The sequence below is a fragment of the Toxotes jaculatrix genome, chromosome 14 (assembly GCF_017976425.1).
Source record: "Toxotes jaculatrix isolate fToxJac2 chromosome 14, fToxJac2.pri, whole genome shotgun sequence".
Taxonomy (NCBI): Eukaryota; Metazoa; Chordata; class Actinopteri; family Toxotidae; genus Toxotes; species Toxotes jaculatrix.
Genome location: NC_054407.1, coordinates 25520798 through 25543482, shown reverse-complemented (window position 1 = coordinate 25543482; position 22685 = coordinate 25520798). Strand labels below are relative to the sequence as shown.

Here is a 22685-nt window from a genome sequence, read left to right as displayed (position 1 = left end):
TTTTATGACATTTTAAGGCCGAAAAAAATTTTGACTTTTTTTGTCCGAAAAAAACGCCATACTATACTATGACGTTTTTTATGACATTTTGAGGTCGAAAAAAATTTTGACTTTTTTTGCCCGATTTTGACGCCTTACTATACTATGACGTTTTTTATGACATTTTGAGGCCGAAAAAAATGTTGACTTTTTTTGTCCGAAAAAAACGGCATACTATACTATGACGTTTTTTATGACATTTTGAGGCCGAAAAATTTTTTGACTGTTTTTGCCCGATTTTGACGCCTTACTATACTATGACGTTTTTTATGACATTTTGAGGCCGAAAAAAATGTTGACTTTTTTTGTCCGAATTTGACACCTTACTATACTATGACGTTTTTTATGACATTTTGAGGCCGAAAAAAATGTTGACTTTTTTTGTCCGAAAAAAACGCCATACTATACTATGACGTTTTTTATGACATTTTGAGGTCGAAAAATTTTTTGACTTTTTTTGCCCGATTTTGACGCCTTACTATACTATGACGTTTTTTATGACATTTTAAGGCCGAAAAAAATTTTGACTTTTTTTGTCCGAAAAAAACGCCATACTATACTATGACGTTTTTTATGACATTTTGAGGTCGAAAAAAATTTTGACTTTTTTTGCCCGATTTTGACGCCTTACTATACTATGACGTTTTTTATGACATTTTGAGGCCGAAAAAAATGTTGACTTTTTTTGTCCGAAAAAAACGGCATACTATACTATGACGTTTTTTATGACATTTTGAGGCCGAAAAATTTTTTGACTGTTTTTGCCCGATTTTGACGCCTTACTATACTATGACGTTTTTTATGACATTTTGAGGCCGAAAAAAATGTTGACTTTTTTTGTCCGAAAAAAACGCCATACTATACTATGACGTTTTTTATGACATTTTGAGGCCGAAAAAAATGTTGACTTTTTTTGTCCGAAAAAAACGGCATACTATACTATGACGTTTTTTATGACATTTTGAGGTCGAAAAATTTTTTGACTTTTTTTGCCCGATTTTGACGCCTTACTATACTATGACGTTTTTTTATGACATTTTAAGGCCGAAAAAAATTTTGACTTTTTTTGTCCGAAAAAAACGCCATACTATACTATGACATTTTTTATGACATTTTGAGGTCGAAAAAAATGTTGACTTTTTTTGCCCGATTTTGACGCCTTACTATACTATGACGTTTTTTATGACATTTTGAGGCCGAAAAAAATGTTGACTTTTTTTGTCCGAAAAAAACGCCATACTATACTATGACGTTTTTTATGACATTTTGAGGCCGAAAAAATTTTTGACTTTTTTTGTCCGAAAAAAACGCCATACTATACTATGACGTTTTTTATGACATTTTGAGGCCGAAAAAAATGTTGACTTTTTTTGTCCGAAAAAGACGCCATACTATACTATGACGTTTTTTATGACATTTTGAGGCCGAAAAAATTTTTGACTTTTTTTGTCCGAAAAAAACGGCATACTATACTATGACGTTTTTTATAACATTTTGAGGCCGAAAATTTTTTGACTTTTTTTGTCCGAAAAAAACGGCATACTATACTATGACGTTTTTTATGACATTTTGAGGCGGAAAAAAATGTTGACTTTTTTTGTCCGAAAAAAACGCCGTACTATACTATGACGTTTTTTATGACATTTTGAGGCCGAAAAAAATGTTGACTTTTTTTGTCCGAAAAAAACGGCATACTATACTATGACGTTTTTTATGACATTTTGAGGCCGAAAAATTTTTTGACTGTTTTTGCCCGATTTTGACGCCTTACTATACTATGACGTTTTTTATGACATTTTGAGGCCGAAAAAAATGTTGACTTTTTTTGTCCGAAAAAAACGGCATACTATACTATGACGTTTTTTTATGACATTTTGAGGCCGAAAAAATTTTTGACTTTTTTTGTCCGAAAAAAACGGCATACTATACTATGACGTTTTTTATGACATTTTGAGGCCGAAAAAATTTTTGACTTTTTTTGTCCGAAAAAAACGGCATACTATACTATGACGTTTTTTTATGACATTTTGAGGCCGAAAAAATTTTTGACTTTTTTTGTCCGAAAAAAACGGCATACTATACTATGACGTTTTTTATGACATTTTGAGGCCGAAAAAATTTTTGACTTTTTTTGTCCGAAAAAAACGGCATACTATACTATGACGTTTTTTATAACATTTTGAGGCCGAAAATTTTTTGACTTTTTTTGTCCGAAAAAAACGGCATACTATACTATGACGTTTTTTATGACATTTTGAGGCGGAAAAAAATGTTGACTTTTTTTGTCCGAAAAAAACGCCATACTATACTATGACGTTTTTTATGACATTTTGAGGCCGAAAAAAATGTTGACTTTTTTCGTCCGAAAAAAACGGCATACTATACTATGACGTTTTTTATGACATTTTGAGGCCGAAAAATTTTTTGACTGTTTTTGCCCGATTTTGACGCCTTACTATACTATGACGTTTTTTATGACATTTTGAGGCCGAAAAATTTTTTGATATTTTTTGCACGATTTTGACGCCTTACTATACTATGACGTTTTTTATGACATTTTGAGGCCGAAAAAAATGTTGACTTTTTTTGTCCGAAAAAAACGCCATACTATACTATGACGTTTTTTATGACATTTTGAGGCCGAAAAAAATTTTGACTTTTTTTGTCCGAAAAAAACGCCATACTATACTATGACGTTTTTTATGACATTTTGAGGTCGAAAAAAATTTTGACTTTTTTTGCCCGATTTTGACACCTTACTATACTATGACGTTTTTTATGACATTTTGAGGCCGAAAAAAATGTTGACTTTTTTTGTCCGAAAAAAACGCCATACTATACTATGACGTTTTTTATGACATTTTGAGGCCGAAAAATTTTTTGACTTTTTTTGCCCGATTTTGACGCCTTACTATACTATGACGTTTTTTATGACATTTTGAGGCCGAAAAATTTTTTGATATTTTTTGCACGATTTTGACGCCTTACTATACTATGACGTTTTTTATGACATTTTGAGGCCGAAAAAAATGTTGACTTTTTTTGTCCGAAAAAAACGCCATACTATACTATGACGTTTTTTTATGACATTTTGAGGCCGAAAATTTTTTTGACTTTTTTTGTCCGAAAAAAACGCCATACTATACTATGACGTTTTTTATGACATTTTGAGGCCGAAAAATTTTTTGACTTTTTTTGCCCGATTTTGACGCCTTACTATACTATGACGTTTTTTATGACATTTTGAGGCCGAAAATTTTTTTGACTTTTTTTGTCCGAAAAAAACGCCATACTATACTATGACGTTTTTTATGACATTTTGAGGCCGAAAAATTTTTTGACTTTTTTTGCCCGATTTTGACGCCTTACTATACTATGACGTTTTTTATGACATTTTGAGGCCGAAAAAAATGTTGACTTTTTTTGTCCGAAAAAAACGGCATACTATACTATGACGTTTTTTATGACATTTTGAGGTCGAAAAAAATTTTGACTTTTTTTGCCCGATTTTGACGCCTTACTATACTATGACGTTTTTTATGACATTTTGAGGCCGAAAAAAATGTTGACTTTTTTTGTCCGAAAAAAACGCCATACTATACTATGACGTTTTTTATGACATTTTGAGGCCGAAAAAAATTTTGACTTTTTGTCCGAAAAAAACGCCATACTATACTATGACGTTTTTTATGACATTTTGAGGCCGAAAATTTTTTTGACTTTTTTTGTCCGAAAAAAACGCCATACTATACTATGACGTTTTTTATGACATTTTGAGGCCGAAAAATTTTTTGACTGTTTTTGCCCGATTTTGACGCCTTACTATACTATGACGTTTTTTATGACATTTTGAGGCCGAAAAAAATGTTGACTTTTTTTGTCCGAAAAAAACGGCATACTATACTATGACGTTTTTTATGACATTTTGAGGCCGAAAAAATTTTTGACTTTTTTTGTCCGAAAAAAACGCCATACTATACTATGACGTTTTTTATGACATTTTGAGGTCGAAAAAAATTTTGACTTTTTTTGCCCGATTTTGACACCTTACTATACTATGACGTTTTTTATGACATTTTGAGGCCGAAAAAAATGTTGACTTTTTTTGTCCGAAAAAAACGCCATACTATACTATGACGTTTTTTATGACATTTTGAGGCCGAAAAATTTTTTGATATTTTTTGCACGATTTTGACGCCTTACTATACTATGACGTTTTTTATGACATTTTGAGGCAGAAAAATTTTTTGACTTTTTTTGCCTGATTTTGACGCCTTACTATACTATGACGTTTTTTATGACATTTTGAGGCGGAAAAAAATGTTGACTTTTTTTGTCCGAAAAAAACGCCATACTATACTATGACGTTTTTTATGATATTTTGAGGCCGAAAAAAATGTTGACTTTTTTTGTCCGATTTTGACGCCTTACTATACTATGACGTTTTTTATGACATTTTGAGGCCGAAAAAAATGTTGACTTTTTTTGTCCGAAAAAAACGGCATACTATACTATGACGTTTTTTATGACATTTTGAGGCCGAAAAAAATGTTGACTTTTTTTGTCCGAAAAAAACGCCATACTATACTATGACGTTTTTTATGACATTTTGAGGCCGAAAAATTTTTTGATATTTTTTGCACGATTTTGACGCCTTACTATACTATGACGTTTTTTATGACATTTTGAGGCGGAAAAAAATGTTGACTTTTTTTGTCCGAAAAAAACGCCATACTATACTATGACGTTTTTTATGACATTTTGAGGTCGAAAAAAATTTTGACTTTTTTTGCCCGATTTTGACGCCTTACTATACTATGACGTTTTTTATGACATTTTGAGGCCGAAAAAAATTTTGACTTTTTTTGTCCGAAAAAAACGCCATACTATACTATGACGTTTTTTATGACATTTTGAGGTCGAAAAAAATTTTGACTTTTTTTGCCCGATTTTGACGCCTTACTATACTATGACGTTTTTTATGACATTTTGAGGCCGAAAAAAATTTTGACTTTTTTTGTCCGAAAAAAACGCCATACTATACTATGACGTTTTTTATGACATTTTGAGGTCGAAAAAAATTTTGACTTTTTTTGCCCGATTTTGACGCCTTACTATACTATGACGTTTTTTATGACATTTTGAGGCCGAAAAAAATTTTGACTTTTTTTGTCCGAAAAAAACGCCATACTATACTATGACGTTTTTTATGACATTTTGAGGCCGAAAAAATTGTTGACTTTTTTTGTCCGAAAAAAACGCCATACTATACTATGACGTTTTTTATGACATTTTGAGGCCGAAAAAAATGTTGACTTTTTTTGTCCGAAAAAAACGCCATACTATACTATGACGTTTTTTATGACATTTTGAGGTCGAAAAAAATGTTGACTTTTTTTGCCCGATTTTGACGCCATACTATACTATGACGTTTTTTATGACATTTTGAGGCCGAAAAAAATTTTGACTTTTTTTGTCCGAAAAAAGCGCCATACTATACTATGACGTTTTTTTATGACATTTTGAGGCCGAAAAATTTTTTGACTGTTTTTGCCCGATTTTGACGCCTTACTATACTATGACGTTTTTTATGACATTTTGAGGCCGAAAATTTTTTTGACTTTTTTTGCCCGATTTTGACGCCTTACTATACTATGACGTTTTTTATGACATTTTGAGGTCGAAAAAAATGTTGACTTTTTTTGTCCGATTTTGACGCCTTACTATACTATGACGTTTTTTATGACATTTTGAGGCCGAAAAAAATTTTGACTTTTTTTGTCCGAAAAAAACGCCATACTATACTATGACGTTTTTTATGACATTTTGAGGTCGAAAAATTTTTTGACTTTTTTTGCCCGATTTTGACGCCTTACTATACTATGACGTTTTTTATGACATTTTAAGGCCGAAAAAAATTTTGACTTTTTTTGTCCGAAAAAAACGCCATACTATACTATGACGTTTTTTATGACATTTTGAGGTCGAAAAAAATTTTGACTTTTTTTGCCCGATTTTGACACCTTACTATACTATGACGTTTTTTATGACATTTTGAGGCCGAAAAAAATGTTGACTTTTTTTGTCCGAAAAAAACGCCATACTATACTATGACGTTTTTTATGACATTTTGAGGCCGAAAAATTTTTTGATATTTTTTGCCCGATTTTGACGCCTTACTATACTATGACGTTTTTTATGACATTTTGAGGCAGAAAAATTTTTTGACTTTTTTTGCCTGATTTTGACGCCTTACTATACTATGACGTTTTTTATGACATTTTGAGGCGGAAAAAAATGTTGACTTTTTTTGTCCGAAAAAAACGCCATACTATACTATGACGTTTTTTATGATATTTTGAGGCCGAAAAAAATGTTGACTTTTTTTGTCCGATTTTGACGCCTTACTATACTATGACGTTTTTTATGACATTTTGAGGCCGAAAAAAATGTTGACTTTTTTTGTCCGAAAAAAACGGCATACTATACTATGACGTTTTTTATGACATTTTGAGGCCGAAAAAAATGTTGACTTTTTTTGTCCGAAAAAAACGCCATACTATACTATGACGTTTTTTATGACATTTTGAGGCCGAAAAATTTTTTGATATTTTTTGCACGATTTTGACGCCTTACTATACTATGACGTTTTTTATGACATTTTGAGGCGGAAAAAAATGTTGACTTTTTTTGTCCGAAAAAAACGCCATACTATACTATGACGTTTTTTATGACATTTTGAGGTCGAAAAAAATTTTGACTTTTTTTGCCCGATTTTGACGCCTTACTATACTATGACGTTTTTTATGACATTTTGAGGCCGAAAAAAATTTTGACTTTTTTTGTCCGAAAAAAACGCCATACTATACTATGACGTTTTTTATGACATTTTGAGGTCGAAAAAAATTTTGACTTTTTTTGCCCGATTTTGACGCCTTACTATACTATGACGTTTTTTATGACATTTTGAGGCCGAAAAAAATGTTGACTTTTTTTGTCCGAAAAAAACGCCATACTATACTATGACGTTTTTTTATGACATTTTGAGGCCGAAAAATTTTTTGACTGTTTTTGCCCGATTTTGACGCCTTACTATACTATGACGTTTTTTATGACATTTTGAGGCCGAAAAATTTTTTGACTTTTTTTGCCCGATTTTGACGCCTTACTATACTATGACGTTTTTTATGACATTTTGAGGTCGAAAAAAATGTTGACTTTTTTTGTCCGATTTTGACGCCTTACTATACTATGACGTTTTTTATGACATTTTGAGGCCGAAAAAAATTTTGACTTTTTTTGTCCGAAAAAAACGCCATACTATACTATGACGTTTTTTATGACATTTTGAGGTCGAAAAAAATTTTGACTTTTTTTGCCCGATTTTGACGCCATACTATACTATGACGTTTTTTATGACATTTTGAGGCCGAAAAAAATTTTGACTTTTTTTGTCCGAAAAAAACGCCATACTATACTATGACGTTTTTTATGACATTTTGAGGCCGAAAAAAATTTTGACTTTTTTTGTCCGAAAAAAACGCCATACTATACTATGACGTTTTTTATGACATTTTGAGGTCGAAAAAAATTTTGACTTTTTTTGCCCGATTTTGACGCCTTACTATACTATGACGTTTTTTATGACATTTTGAGGCCGAAAAAAATGTTGACTTTTTTTGTCCGAAAAAAACGCCATACTATACTATGACGTTTTTTATGACATTTTGAGGTCGAAAAAAATTTTGACTTTTTTTGCCCGATTTTGACGCCTTACTATACTATGACGTTTTTTATGACATTTTGAGGCCGAAAAAATTTTTGACTTTTTTTGTCCGAAAAAAACGCCATACTATACTATGACGTTTTTTATGACATTTTGAGGCCGAAAAAAATGTTGACTTTTTTTGTCCGAAAAAAACGCCATACTATACTATGACGTTTTTTATGACATTTTGAGGCCGAAAAAAATGTTGACTTTTTTTGTCCGAAAAAAACGCCATACTATACTATGACGTTTTTTATGACATTTTGAGGCCGAAAAATTTTTTGATATTTTTTGCACGATTTTGACGCCTTACTATACTATGACGTTTTTTATGACATTTTGAGGCAGAAAAATTTTTTGACTTTTTTTGCCTGATTTTGACGCCTTACTATACTATGACGTTTTTTATGACATTTTGAGGCGGAAAAAAATGTTGACTTTTTTTGTCCGAAAAAAACGCCATACTATACTATGACGTTTTTTATGATATTTTGAGGCCGAAAAAAATGTTGACTTTTTTTGTCCGATTTTGACGCCTTACTATACTATGACGTTTTTTATGACATTTTGAGGCCGAAAAAAATGTTGACTTTTTTTGTCCGAAAAAAACGGCATACTATACTATGACGTTTTTTATGACATTTTGAGGCCGAAAAAAATGTTGACTTTTTTTGTCCGAAAAAAACGCCATACTATACTATGACGTTTTTTATGACATTTTGAGGCCGAAAAATTTTTTGATATTTTTTGCACGATTTTGACGCCTTACTATACTATGACGTTTTTTATGACATTTTGAGGCGGAAAAAAATGTTGACTTTTTTTGTCCGAAAAAAACGCCATACTATACTATGACGTTTTTTATGACATTTTGAGGCCGAAAAAAATGTTGACTTTTTTTGTCCGAAAAAAACGCCATACTATACTATGACGTTTTTTATGACATTTTGAGGCCGAAAAAATTTTTGACTTTTTTTGTCCGAAAAAAACGCCATACTATACTATGACGTTTTTTATGACATTTTGAGGTCGAAAAAAATGTTGACTTTTTTTGTCCGATTTTGACGCCTTACTATACTATGACGTTTTTTATGACATTTTGAGGCCGAAAAAAATTTTGACTTTTTTTGTCCGAAAAAAACGGCATACTATACTATGACGTTTTTTATGACATTTTGAGGTCGAAAAAAATTTTGACTTTTTTTGCCCGATTTTGACGCCATACTATACTATGACGTTTTTTATGACATTTTGAGGCCGAAAAAAATTTTGACTTTTTTTGTCCGAAAAAAGCGCCATACTATACTATGACGTTTTTTTATGACATTTTGAGGCCGAAAAATTTTTTGACTGTTTTTGCCCGATTTTGACGCCTTACTATACTATGACGTTTTTTATGACATTTTGAGGCCGAAAATTTTTTTGACTTTTTTTGCCCGATTTTGACGCCTTACTATACTATGACGTTTTTTATGACATTTTGAGGTCGAAAAAAATGTTGACTTTTTTTGTCCGATTTTGACGCCTTACTATACTATGACGTTTTTTATGACATTTTGAGGCCGAAAAAAATTTTGACTTTTTTTGCCCGATTTTGACGCCATACTATACTATGACGTTTTTTATGACATTTTGAGGCCGAAAAAAATTTTGACTTTTTTTGTCCGAAAAAAACGCCATACTATACTATGACGTTTTTTATGACATTTTGAGGCCGAAAAAAATTTTGACTTTTTTTGTCCGAAAAAAACGCCATACTATACTATGACGTTTTTTATGACATTTTGAGGTCGAAAAAAATTTTGACTTTTTTTGCCCGATTTTGACGCCTTACTATACTATGACGTTTTTTATGACATTTTGAGGCCGAAAAAAATTTTGACTTTTTTTGTCCGAAAAAAACGCCATACTATACTATGACGTTTTTTATGACATTTTGAGGTCGAAAAAAATTTTGACTTTTTTTGCCCGATTTTGACGCCTTACTATACTATGACGTTTTTTATGACATTTTGAGGCCGAAAAAATTTTTGACTTTTTTTGTCCGAAAAAAACGCCATACTATACTATGACGTTTTTTATGACATTTTGAGGCCGAAAAAAATGTTGACTTTTTTTGTCCGAAAAAAACGCCATACTATACTATGACGTTTTTTATGACATTTTGAGGCCGAAAAAAATTTTGACTTTTTTTGTCCGAAAAAAACGCCATACTATACTATGACGTTTTTTATGACATTTTGAGGTCGAAAAAAATGTTGACTTTTTTTGTCCGATTTTGACGCCTTACTATACTATGACGTTTTTTATGACATTTTGAGGCCGAAAAAAATTTTGACTTTTTTTGTCCGAAAAAAACGCCATACTATACTATGACGTTTTTTATGACATTTTGAGGTCGAAAAAAATTTTGACTTTTTTTGCCCGATTTTGACGCCATACTATACTATGACGTTTTTTATGACATTTTGAGGCCGAAAAAAATTTTGACTTTTTTTGTCCGAAAAAAGCGCCATACTATACTATGACGTTTTTTTATGACATTTTGAGGCCGAAAAATTTTTTGACTGTTTTTGCCCGATTTTGACGCCTTACTATACTATGACGTTTTTTATGACATTTTGAGGCCGAAAAATTTTTTGACTGTTTTTGCCCGATTTTGACGCCTTACTATACTATGACGTTTTTTATGACATTTTGAGGCCGAAAATTTTTTTGACTTTTTTTGCCCGATTTTGACGCCTTACTATACTATGACGTTTTTTATGACATTTTGAGGTCGAAAAAAATGTTGACTTTTTTTGTCCGATTTTGACGCCTTACTATACTATGACGTTTTTTATGACATTTTGAGGCCGAAAAAAATTTTGACTTTTTTTGTCCGAAAAAAAACGCCATACTATACTATGACGTTTTTTATGACATTTTGAGGTCGAAAAAAATTTTGACTTTTTTTGCCCGATTTTGACGCCATACTATACTATGACGTTTTTTATGACATTTTGAGGCCGAAAAAAATTTTGACTTTTTTTGTCCGAAAAAAACGCCATGCTATACTATGACGTTTTTTATGACATTTTGAGGCCGAAAAAAATTTTGACTTTTTTTGTCCGAAAAAAACGCCATGCTATACTATGACGTTTTTTATGACATTTTGAGGTCGAAAAAAATTTTGACTTTTTTTGCCCGATTTTGACGCCTTACTATACTATGACGTTTTTTATGACATTTTGAGGCCGAAAAAAATTTTGACTTTTTTTGTCCGAAAAAAACGCCATACTATACTATGACGTTTTTTATGACATTTTGAGGTCGAAAAAAATTTTGACTTTTTTTGCCCGATTTTGACGCCTTACTATACTATGACGTTTTTTATGACATTTTGAGGCCGAAAAAATTTTTGACTTTTTTTGTCCGAAAAAAACGCCATACTATACTATGACGTTTTTTATGACATTTTGAGGCCGAAAAAAATGTTGACTTTTTTTGTCCGAAAAAAACGCCATACTATACTATGACGTTTTTTATGACATTTTGAGGCCGAAAAAAATTTTGACTTTTTTTGCCCGATTTTGACGCCTTACTATACTATGACGTTTTTTATGACATTTTGAGGCCGAAAAAAATTTTGACTTTTTTTGCCCGATTTTGACGCCTTACTATACTATGATGTTTTTTTATGACATTTTGAGGCCGAAAAAATTTTTGACTTTTTTTGTCCGAAAAAAACGCCATACTATACTATGACGTTTTTTATGACATTTTGAGGCCGAAAAAAATTTTGACTTTTTTTGTCGGAAAAAAACGGCATACTATACTATGACGTTTTTTATGACATTTTGAGGCCGAAAAAAATGTTGACATTTTTTGCCCGATTTTGACACCTTATTATACTATGACGTTTTTTATGACATTTTGAGGCCGAAAAAAATGTTGACTTTTTTTGCCCGATTTTGACGCCATACTATACTATGACGTTTTTTATGACATTTTGAGGCCGAAAAATTTTTTGACTTTTTATGGCCGAAAAAAACGCCATACTATACTATGACGTTTTTTATGACATTTTGAGGCCGAAAAATTTTTTGACTTTTTTTGTCCGAAAAAAACGCCATACTATACTATGACGTTTTTAATGACATTTTGAGGTCGAAAAAATTTTTGACTTTTTTTGCCCGATTTTGACGCCTTACTATACTATGACGTTTTTTATGACATTTTGAGGCCGAAAAAAATTTTGACCTTTTTTGTCCGAAAAAAACGGCATACTATACTATGACGTGTTTTATGACAATTTGAGGCCGAAAAAATTTTTGACTTTTTTTGTCCAATGTTGACGCCTTATTATAGTATGACGTTCTTTATGACATTTTGAGGCCGAAAAAAATGCCATACTAGACTATGACGTTTTTTATGACATTTTGAGGTCGAAAAAAAGTTTGACTTTTTTTGCCCGAAAAAAATGGCATACTATACTATGACGTTTTTTATGACATTGTGAGGCCGAAAAAAATTTTGACTTTCTTTGTCCAATTTTGACGCCTTATTATACTATGGCGTTTTTTATGACATTTTGAGGTCGAAAAAAATTTGGACTTTTTTTGCCATCTTTTAACGCCTTACTATACTATGACGTGTTTGACATTTTGAGGCCTTACTAAAGTATAAATTTTTATATTATACATTTTTGTCATATTTTGAAGCCTTACTCTTTTTCATCTTTTTTAGGCTTCATATATATATATATTTATATTTAAATAAATATATGTATAAGCCTTTACTGCCCTTACTAAGCGTACCCTTGCGAGGCTAGACAACCAGATAACATCCAGTGATGAATGCGAGGCATGACTTTTGATGAAGAACTTAGTCACAAACACACACTCTCATTCATTGTTAAACTGAAATAAAACAGATAACATAACACAAACCAGTATCCACTAAGCAAAGCATAATGGAGCTAGCAAACAAGCTAAACTATATGCAAGTTAGCTCGTTCAAGTAGTAGCCGCTAACAAGAAATGCTAAAAACACAAGACGCTAAACACACCACTCAGAAAACTACACACATACAACATTCACAGACCATAGCGTGTGCAGAGAGGGTGACTCTCCGTCACCGTCTGTTACGTCTCTGAGCAGTGCGGCAAAGATGCGACTTACAATACTGACAAGAAGAGCGCTCACTCTGTCGCATTTCCAAAACCAAAGAAAGGAACTGAACACTCACTCTGACACAATTTTCATGAACTAAAGAAAAATACATCTTTTACATTTTTACACTTTAACTTCTGAATTTTAATTTTATCTTTAACCTTTAAAGACAGCACAAAGCGTTTTTGATTTTTTGAAGCCTTAGTAAACCATGACTTTTGTTCATGTTTTTCTGAAAAGACTTCGGCTCAATGTGACAAAGACAAAGGAACTGGTGGTGGACTTGAGGAGGACCAAGGCTAAGATGACCCCTGTTGCTACTCAAGAAGTCAATGTTGACATTGTAGAGGAGGACAGGTACCTAGAGGTGTACCTGGATCACAATTCAGACTCATTGTTCCACGCTGCACAACAGAGCGACACAGGAAATCAGTCCTTCTTGTAGCAATCAAACGAACAAAGTGTGAACAAGCTTTTACAGACACACACTGACGACACTGATCTTCTCAGCAAAGAACAACACATCAGGCTTTTCTCACCAGAGAAATGAGTTTAATGACACACTACATGTTTTACATCCCAGTTCATTTAAACTTGTGGACAAACTCACATTAAAGTACAATTAGTGCTTGTTGTTTGTGACATGGAAGCAGTTCACTGCATATTACTCACACTCTAAGATTAAAAAAAAAAAACATTCTCAAATAACATTTCCTCGTGTTCTGCATCTCACAGTTAAACAGTTAGAGTAGTTATTATTTCATGGCAGTGAAACTAAAGGAACAATCCCACATTTTAGCAAACCACAAACCCGACAGACCTCCGACTGCTGGAGGGGGAGTGTTTTCTCTTTTCACTGAGCTAGGCTAACCATTTCCACCTGCTTCCAGTCTTTGTGCTAAGCTAGGCTAGAAGCATCTTTGAAACATAGAGATGACACTGACTCTGGAAGAAGCAGAGGACAGAAAGCAGGAGGATTTACTGACATGTTGGACTGTTCCTTTAACTTCAGACCTGTAAAACTAAACAAAGGGTTACAAAAGTCATATTAAAGCGCTGTCATACAACACAGTGTACAGCTAATGTTAAGTTCACTTTAGTGTGTGGCTCATTGAGAGCTGCCTCTGTTCAGGCCTACGTCAGTGCTCAGTATTTACAGTATATTCACAGGACTCGAAACACAGCAGGTGGCTAAAGACACAGAATCCAGAGGCTCAAATAAAATGTCCGACAGTAAAGAAGGTGCAGTAGGTAGGAAACAGGGAATGATTCTGAACACACCTGTAACTTTATCCCAACAGGTAAATGACTCATTACACAGCAGCACTCACACAGCAGAGGAAGACCGTTCTTCCATTGGAGTATCCTCTGTGTTTTCACAGAGACAGGCTGGTGGAGATAAAGCCGGTAGTTTCACTGTTCCTGGGAAAACACGACGCCATAAACAATTTAACAATTTCCCTCTGAGGGATGAATAAAGTATATCTATCTATCTAAACTTCTGAAATCACAGAGAATCTGATTTTACTCGCTGACGATGCTGCTGTGTTTTTCTACAGTGAATAAAAGTCGAGTCGATGCAGCCGATGATTCTCTGTCATCAGCTGTCCGACTGGACATGGAGGCAGCAGAGAAGACGTCACCTCCTGTGTGTCGAGCCAACACACACACACACACACACACCATCCTGGTTAAACCGTCCGTAGTCTGTAGCGGAAGCGTACGTCGGTGGCCGGCAGCAGGATTCCCAGTCCGGCTCTGCTCGAGTCCAGAGTGGCTCTGGTCTGACCTTCCTCCAGCTGAAGGTCGAAGTAGAGCAGCAGGAGACACAGGAACTGTTTGATCTCGTTGATGGCGAAGTATCGTCCCGGACACATGGAGGAGCCGGAGCCAAATGGCATGAGGTAATACTTCAGCTTCTGACTGTCTTTGTAGAAGTTCGTCTTCTCTTTGCCGTCCTGCACGTAGCGGTCAAACCTGAACGTCTGACCGTACACAAACAGGAAGAAGAAAGTCTGTTAACAGCTTCGCGACCTGCAGCCTGAAGCCACCGTGTCTCTGCCAAGGACCAGAACCCAGACTCAGAGATGGCGCCCCCTGACTGGAGAGTGCGTTTCTGGGGTTGCCTCTGCCTCGTGTGGCTCATTGAACACGTTCATCAGTGTTCCTTCAGTTATTTTTCCTCAGTATTGAGCTCGTGATTATCAATATTATTATTCATCAACCTTTGGGAACAAAACCTAAGAACTTTGTATACGAGGACATTTTAAATTCACAGGAAACTCGAGCCGCCCTTCAACAGGCCGCCAGGCTCAGGCTGGTTGCATCGTCTTATTAAATCATCCAGAGAATCCATTAAAAGTAAAGTGAAAGTTTTAAGATAAAGAACTGGACTCTGGAGTTTTACAGTCAACACAGTGACAACGTACTGAAGTTAGCGGATAAGGGATCAGTACCTGAGGCTCCTCGTAGATCTCGGGGTCCAGGTGCATACTCTGAGGGTACAAAGCGATGATGTCTCCTTTCCTGACGGCCACTGAGCGCTCGCTGTCCAGCCGCAGACTGAAGTCTTCCTGAGCCACCCGGATGTTCATGGAAGCTGAGGACAGGCGCAGGCTCTCGTTGATGGAGCTCTCTGTGGAGGGAGGTCAGATTGTGGTTACCGTGCTGCGTTTTGGATTGTGGCTGTAGCCCTGAGAGGCCGGAGGACAGCGGTGTTCAGTGGACCAGAAACAAAGGCTTAGACCAACACCCACTGAAAACGTGTCTGAATGACTGACAGGGACAGAGTCTTGCCCAGTCCATGAGGCCCGAGAGGCTCGAGGCGACACTGTTACCGTGTGAACATGAAAACATTAAAGTCTGGAACATCTGATCTGTGTGCAGATTCAGCTGATGGTCCACAGAAACTGAACCCTGTAACCAGGCTGCAGCCACGGAGACGAAGAACGCTCTGTGGCAGGTCCAAAGTCCACCACGTCTATCTGTATTATTAATAATAACATACATTTTATCTATTGTTTGTTGTCTCATGTCCCATTGTTTCTAACTATGCTTCAGTCTGTTTACTGTGCTCTGAGGTAAATTCATTTGTATTTTGTGAAGACGCAGAGATGGACTGTTCTCATGTCTGTAGTTTGTCTCAGTGAATGAAACTTTGAGAACTGACAGACTCGATCTGTGGTGTTCTCTCGGTGTGAGGAACATCAGCTGAGTGTCACTAAAAAGAAGCTCCAGGGACAAATGAGGCTTTTTCACTGGAGCAGTGACAAGTCGAAATAACCAGATGTCAACATCTGCAGTTCTGAACCCTCCCAGAACCACAGAAACCAGAGTACCCAGGTAGAGGAGTTTCTCCAGCTGCTCTCTGCTGAGCGACACGTCTCTGTTGGGGCTGAACTCCACTCTGCTGAGTCTCAGGACCTCGTGGATCTCCTGTCGGACCATCTCCAGGGCCTCAGGGTGGCTCACCAGGTGGTACATGGCCCAGAAGGTGGCGGGGACAGTGTTACCCACAGCTGCCCAGAGGATGGCGAAGTGATGAGCTGCAAGTTAAGACGGGGAAGGAGGAACAGGGGGTGAGTCAGGGTGCTGAGGGGACACACGTCACCCACACCTCACCCAGAGAGGCAGGAAACAGTCAGTGAACCTGTGACTGAGCTGGTTTTAATCTGATCTGCTCTTCATCTGAGTCACAAGTTCAGACAAACTGTTGAGATGAAACCACAGACAGGATCTGTCAGGTCTGGACTGAACACAGTCATTAAACAGTCCTGGAGGGAAAAGTAGGTAAACTCTTAGATTTAATAACTGATGGAACCTCAGACCAGGTGTTCAGTACCTGAGGATCGGACCTATACCGCGCTCAGGAGTAGTTCTGGACCAGTCAGCCTGCAGAGCTGCTTCAGCTCAGACCTGTTCTCTGAGCTCAGGTCTGGGCTCTGGCTGGTCACAGACTCCCTGAAACCAGGTCTAGGTGTAGCAGAGCCCCAGATCCTGATGCTCCCTCCATCGCCCTTCACCTCTGGGATGATGTTCAACGTGGATGAGAACAGCAGAACAATCTTACTGTTAACACAGATTGTGTTTGTTTGTGACTGTAACTCAGATGAAGATCTGAACATGTTTTACATTTCTACAGAAACTCAGACGATTCCAAAAGATCCAGCTCCTTTTTCCTGCCTCCATAAATGTGCCTGTGTGGAGACCAAGTCGTGGTGTACTGTCAGTCAGTCATGAGAAAGCTGTGCTGGAACCTGAAACCCTGAATCAGAAGCAGACAGAAAACCACAGGAGAACCCAGCAAAGCTGACTCACGTCCAAACATCTGCTCTGTGAGATTCTGGGAAACAGTAAGAAAAAACAGATTTCTGACTAAAAGCAGAAACAGCTCTGAGAAGCTGCAGCAGAGTCGCTCCTCCAGAGACAGATGTCAGAGACGCCAAACAAGGATCTGTCTTTGTTTAAAAGTGGAATAACTAGAATGTACATACAGTTCATTCTGTGTTTCTGTGTCTCCTTAAAGACATTTTCGTCTCTGTGTGGTCTGAACACCTGTAAAGTCTTTTAACTATGATGGCAATCCTCCCTGGATCTTAACCAATCCTGGAGCACACCTGAAGAGGTGGCACATCACCTGAGCTGTTCAGTGTCTGGTCTACGTTAGAGGACTTGTTAATCTTTCAGGGAGCAGCAGAACCATGTTCTGACAGGAAACAGGAAACTCCTACTGGTCTACCTGCTTTATCGAAGTCCCTCAGCGTGTCATGCTGGTCAAACAGCTCAGATCGTCTCTTGATGAACTGCGAGGCGTTTGACCAGAGCGACATCCTCTGCGGCAGGAAGTAGTTGATGAGCTTCTCGCGGATTGCCTTGGTCCGTCCCAGCAGCCAGAGGGGGATCTGAGCGATGAGGAGGGGAAACATGGTGTCAAACTTGATGAAGTCCTCCCTCAGTGCCCCCATCCCGCCGTGGCGGCGGGCGAACTGCGGCCTGCCGTACATGGTGAGGAAGGTGGCTTCGAACATGACTGCGTAACAGAACTGGTACAAGCTGCCGCTCTTCCAGCCGCCCTCCTCCTCCGGCACCTCCCCCAAGTGGTCCTGACGAAACACCAGCATGAGGTTACCCATCATACTCTCTGTCAGGGACGAGAGACCGTCTCCCTGGAGGAGGTGGAAGGAGCGGCTGATCTCCTCCTTCAGGCCGGGGAACTTCCCACTGTTGACGGAAGGGTAGCCGAAGGTGTAGGGAGCCACCCTGTTGGAGAACTCGTGGAAGTCCAGCTGTCGGCCATGTTTGATGATGCTCGGATACACTAAAGGGTCCATGATGAAGGTCATGTACTTACCTGCAGAGAAAAGCACACCTGAGTCAACAGAGCAGCCAATGACAGGATGGTCAGAACGTGTAAACGAGCCCAGAGCTCTGATGATCACAGCACGGAGACCAGTGTCTTTAACAGTCACACTGTTTTCTGTCTGTGTCTCTTTGTGTGTCTGTGGCTGTTGTGTGTCTCTTTGTGGTCATTTTTGTTGTTTGAGCTCTGTCAAACATTAACTTTGTACAGAGGCTCCATGCTTATCAGAGGTGGGGTAGTGTGTGTGTGTGTGCGTGTGTGTGTGTGTACCAACCAGCTATGTACACTGTAAAAACGTCTCCAAATTTCTTCTTGTGTTCTTCCAGAAACGCATGTGCGTCTTTTCCGAACTGCAGAGCTTTTCCGACGAACGGGATCCAGCCTCTGATCAGAGGAGGCTCGCCGTCTCTCCTGGAAGAGACAGAGCAGAGACGGACCGGGTTTGTATTTATTCGCCCACATCACTTCATCCTTCTCCCTTCTTGTTGCTTCCTCTGGGGCTCATGTTTTCACCTCATGTGTTCACCTCACTGAGTCATCCTGGACTCTGGACTTCAGGTGCTGCAGACCTGATGTGGTGAAATCTACACAGAGTGAAGTGAGACAGTGAGACAGCAGTCTGTCCCCGCTCCGTCTCTTAACTTAAAACAGAGACGCCGCCCTTCCTCTTCCTCTCTGCAGCTGCTGATAATGAAAATACCAAACCTATGTTTACTCTGTAAATTCAAGATCAGTAGATCTTTATTGTTCTACGCCGACAGAACAGAAGCCAATCAGCTGTTAGCTCAGTTCACACCAGGGCTGAGGTTTCACTGCTTTTCCCTGTGTGTGTGTCTGTGTGTGTGTGTCTGTGTGTGTCCTGCACAGCTCACAGTAATCACTCCTGTCCTCTTACACAAGTCGACAAATATCTGCAGTGTTTTGCACAATCTCAGGCTGAAGCCAAGTTTTCTGTTCCCACAGTTCATCCAGACGTTTCATTTAACTTACACACACTTTGTTTTGTGACGGAGACACGTTGGTTAGTCGATCACCGACTTATCAGCAGCTCCTCTGATAACTGATCAATGGTTTAGATTCGTTTTACAGGCTGAAAGAGTCCGTGTCTGTAAATGTCAGCGTCTCACGTCACTCCGATAAAAACCTTTTAGAAGGTTCATATGACAGAGGACAAAGTGTCTCTGTCACTGATAATCTGTGATGAGACGTTATGCTGTTCATACTGTGTATTCCTGCTGAGCACATTTTCATTTGACTTTGTTCTACAGCAAGTTCGGCCCCAAATGTTTTCAAGGACGAATAAAGTTTAGAAGCTTTAAAGCTCTGATACCATCAACCATCACGTCCTGTTACAGAGACTGGAACATTTAACTGGTATCAAAGGAGCCGCGCCCAGCTGGTTTAGGTCTGACCAATCAGATCGATTTCAGTCGGTACACGTCAACGAGTCGTCCATGAACACAGACGTTAGACATGAAGTTCCACAAGGTTCAGAGCTTGGACCAGTTCTTCTGTTATGATTTGATATAAATTGAATTGAGTTGAATCTGCAATGATCTCGATTAAAGCCACAACTAACCATTATTTCCCTCATCAGTCTGTCCATCAGTCCAACATCCGCACAAAATGTCCAACGTTGGACTGTTTCTTCTTGGAAAGAGGCTGAAACGATTCGTGTGTTTCCAAAACAGCTGCCAGTTCATTTTCTCTAATTCCTCTAATCAGCATCAGAGCAGCAGGTCAGAGTCCGTCCTGCACCCAGCTGCTTCTGTCCACAACACACTGAGGACAGAGACTAACCTACAGCTAACCTGCAGCTAACCTTCAATTAACCTCATTGAAGGTGGATGAACACATGAATAGCCCCTGTGATCCTGCTGTCGGTTCTGGAACCTGTCCAGGTGCGTCCCTGTCTCCACCTGTCTCCTGGACTCGCTGATTCTCATTCTGATGTCTCTGTCCTGACTGTAAAGACTGAGCTCAAACCCTGACGTGTCTCCCGTTCGAGGCAGCAGGATTTGTCTCCACTGTGATTTTCTGTCCGTGGACATGTTGACGTGTCCGTGCTGGATGCAGGTCTCGGTTGTGAGTGACCTCTCAGCTCATGGTGGTGGATCACGGTGACTGACCTGCTGAAGGTGGACGGAGCCTCGCTAACACGTCCCTGCTGCTTCCAGTCTTTGTATTCAGCTCAAAGGACAGCGGTCCTCCGGCTGGTTCCTCCTGAGAGCTCATGGTCGGTCCTCAGAGCAGAGACAGGACGTCCCACTGCTGACCCACTTTCTCACGACACTCACTGACCTAACACATTCTCTAGCTCCTGAGCCAAACCCAGCATAAACCTGAGTCTAACACGAGACCTGAAACCAGGTTTAAACCCACAAACAGCCTGCTGAAGGTGTGAGGACGGGACACCTGGTCCTCAGGCTGGTCCTCACAAAGACAGAAGCGCACACACACAGACTGAACATGATCCTGCTGCTGTGTTTCCCCAGACGAGTCACTGAACCTCATCCAAACTCAAACAACAACAGCGTCCTGACTTTACGCCGTCTGTCTGGACTTCAGCCTAACCCCTCCCCTTTTTATTTTCTATATTCTCTTTGCACTGTACTCGTTCTGTTCTACAGACGTGTTTGCACTGAAGGAGTCGCTTCTCATCTCATTGTACATGTACAAACACAGAGACAATAAAAGGCATTCTACTCTGTTCTGTTCCTCTGAGAAACTCAGCTGATGAGAAATCAGGAAAATCCCCAAAGAGACGATGCAGGCAGGAAGAGAGTGGAGCCGAAGACAGAAGACAGACAGAAGACAGACCCGACGCTTGCTGCCTCTGGTTCATGTGTTCACTCTCAGTGCTGTGACCCTCAGGTTTACTCCTCTGGGTCTGTGTGATCTGATTAATGTTAGACAGGCTCAGTCCTGGACAGAGACTCTGTCACATCCAGGTCTCAGACCTGAACTTCTGTAGTGTCTATTGTTGTAAGGCTTTTTTTCCTGTGTTAATTACGCACGCACGCAAGCACACACACACACACGCACGCACGCACGCACACACACACACACGCACGCACGCACGCACACACACACACACACACACACGCACGCACACAGACTCGCAGTGTTTCACACTGACCTGTTCCTCCGGCGGAGGACGCAGAGGAGCAGGGACAGGAAGCCGAGCAGCAGCAGCAGCAGCGGGGACATGATTCCGTTAGTGTCCGGGGAGAGCGACGAGCACCGACACACACGCTCTCACACACAGACACACACACACTCTCCGACAGACAAACCTCCACTGAAACACGACACAACTCGGTCAAGTTAATAAAGAGCACACATACTGTTTCCGCTGGTGACTTTCAAAATAAAGTCCCTCTGCCCGCGTGTTCAGGGTTGTGTCGGGACATTAATGAACATTTATTTACTTTTTAACTGAGTTTTAACCGGATAAAGAAACTTCACCTTCTGATTCAAACCGAGGGCGGAGGAAGACCTGAAGACCAGGACCATGTCCAGCTGTCCTGGGTCCTGGAGGACTGAGAGTCCTCACAACCATAAAAGGTTCTGTTTCCGCCACAGAGCTGAAACATGTATGAATGAATGAATTTACTCAGCAACTTGAAACTCAGCAGGATGTTTGAGAAACCTGATGCGTTCACTGACCTCAGAGAAAACCTGATGTTTCTTAGGTTAAACTAATGTTAGCGTGAATAATTCATGCTCTCACTCTCGCTGTGACACATGTAGCTCAGATGTTTTCATGTCCAGACTTTGTTGAACTCAGCTCTGTCCACGTCCTTCAAACGTTCCTTCAGCGTGGTCACAGTTTTCCACACAGACTTTGAATTGGCCTGGATTAGGGGGCTTTAATTTTGAAATTAAAGCCGTCTTCTTTCCGGTTCCATGATCCCGCTGGCTCGTATGATTTTTTTTGTTTAGTCTGTGGAAAGTTTCTGTAAACGTAGAAATGAGGCAACTTTAAGAAAATCATCATCCACCTCTATCGTTAATTCATTAATCATTAATCATCATTAATCACCTGAGTAAAGCTGAGTAACACATGAGCCAGCATCAAATTTCCTCATGAGGTTTTTTTTTTTTTCTTACGGACTTCTGATGGTCCCTGATGGTCCTGATGGTCCCTGAATGGACTCTGGTGGTTTGACCATGTTCACCATCACACACTGGCCCAGCCCTGCAGACAGTACTCAGGTCTCACACAGCACCACACGCAGCTGAGGTACGCTGTCCTCCCACAATGCACTGCTCAGCAGAACTGGAGGAGCTGATCAGCAGGAAGAGCCGAGGCTCATGGGAGAGTCCGGAGCGTCTCAGGTGTCGGGTCGACTGGGAATTGTG

The 22685-nt window shown here is 38.5% G+C and overlaps 1 protein-coding gene across 2 annotated transcripts; it reads right to left on the bottom strand.

The window, feature by feature from the left end:
* Nucleotides 1-13496: 13496 nt before the first annotated feature.
* On the bottom strand, nt 13497-22487 carry LOC121193435 (cytochrome P450 7B1). 2 transcript variants are annotated; one of them, XM_041055789.1, is made up of 8 exons: nt 22366-22487; nt 21990-22279; nt 21460-21907; nt 18595-18731; nt 17700-18311; nt 16300-16506; nt 15418-15596; nt 13497-14946 (listed from the first exon to the last, which is right to left on the bottom strand). In XM_041055789.1, exons 3-8 carry the CDS (start codon nt 21528-21530, stop codon nt 14653-14655), a joined length of 1500 nt encoding a protein of 499 aa, XP_040911723.1. In that variant the 5' UTR covers nt 21531-21907; nt 21990-22279; nt 22366-22487; the 3' UTR covers nt 13497-14652. The 2 variants fall into 2 exon arrangements, with proteins under 2 accessions (XP_040911723.1, XP_040911722.1); XM_041055788.1 differs by having other exon boundaries at nt 21460-22279.
* Nucleotides 22488-22685: the final 198 nt, after the last annotated feature.

Coding starts and splice junctions, on each gene's coding strand:
- LOC121193435 (XM_041055788.1), bottom strand. CDS start 21,530: ATGTCCCCGCTGCTGCTGCTGCTGCTCGGCTTCCTGTCCCTGCTCCTC. Junction 18,312..18,594: donor TTTTACAGTGTACATAGCTG/GTTGGTACACAC, acceptor TTTTCTCTGCAG/GTAAGTACATGACCTTCATC. Junction 15,597..16,299: donor GGAGAAACTCCTCTACCTGG/GTACTCTGGTTT, acceptor CTCCCTCCACAG/AGAGCTCCATCAACGAGAGC.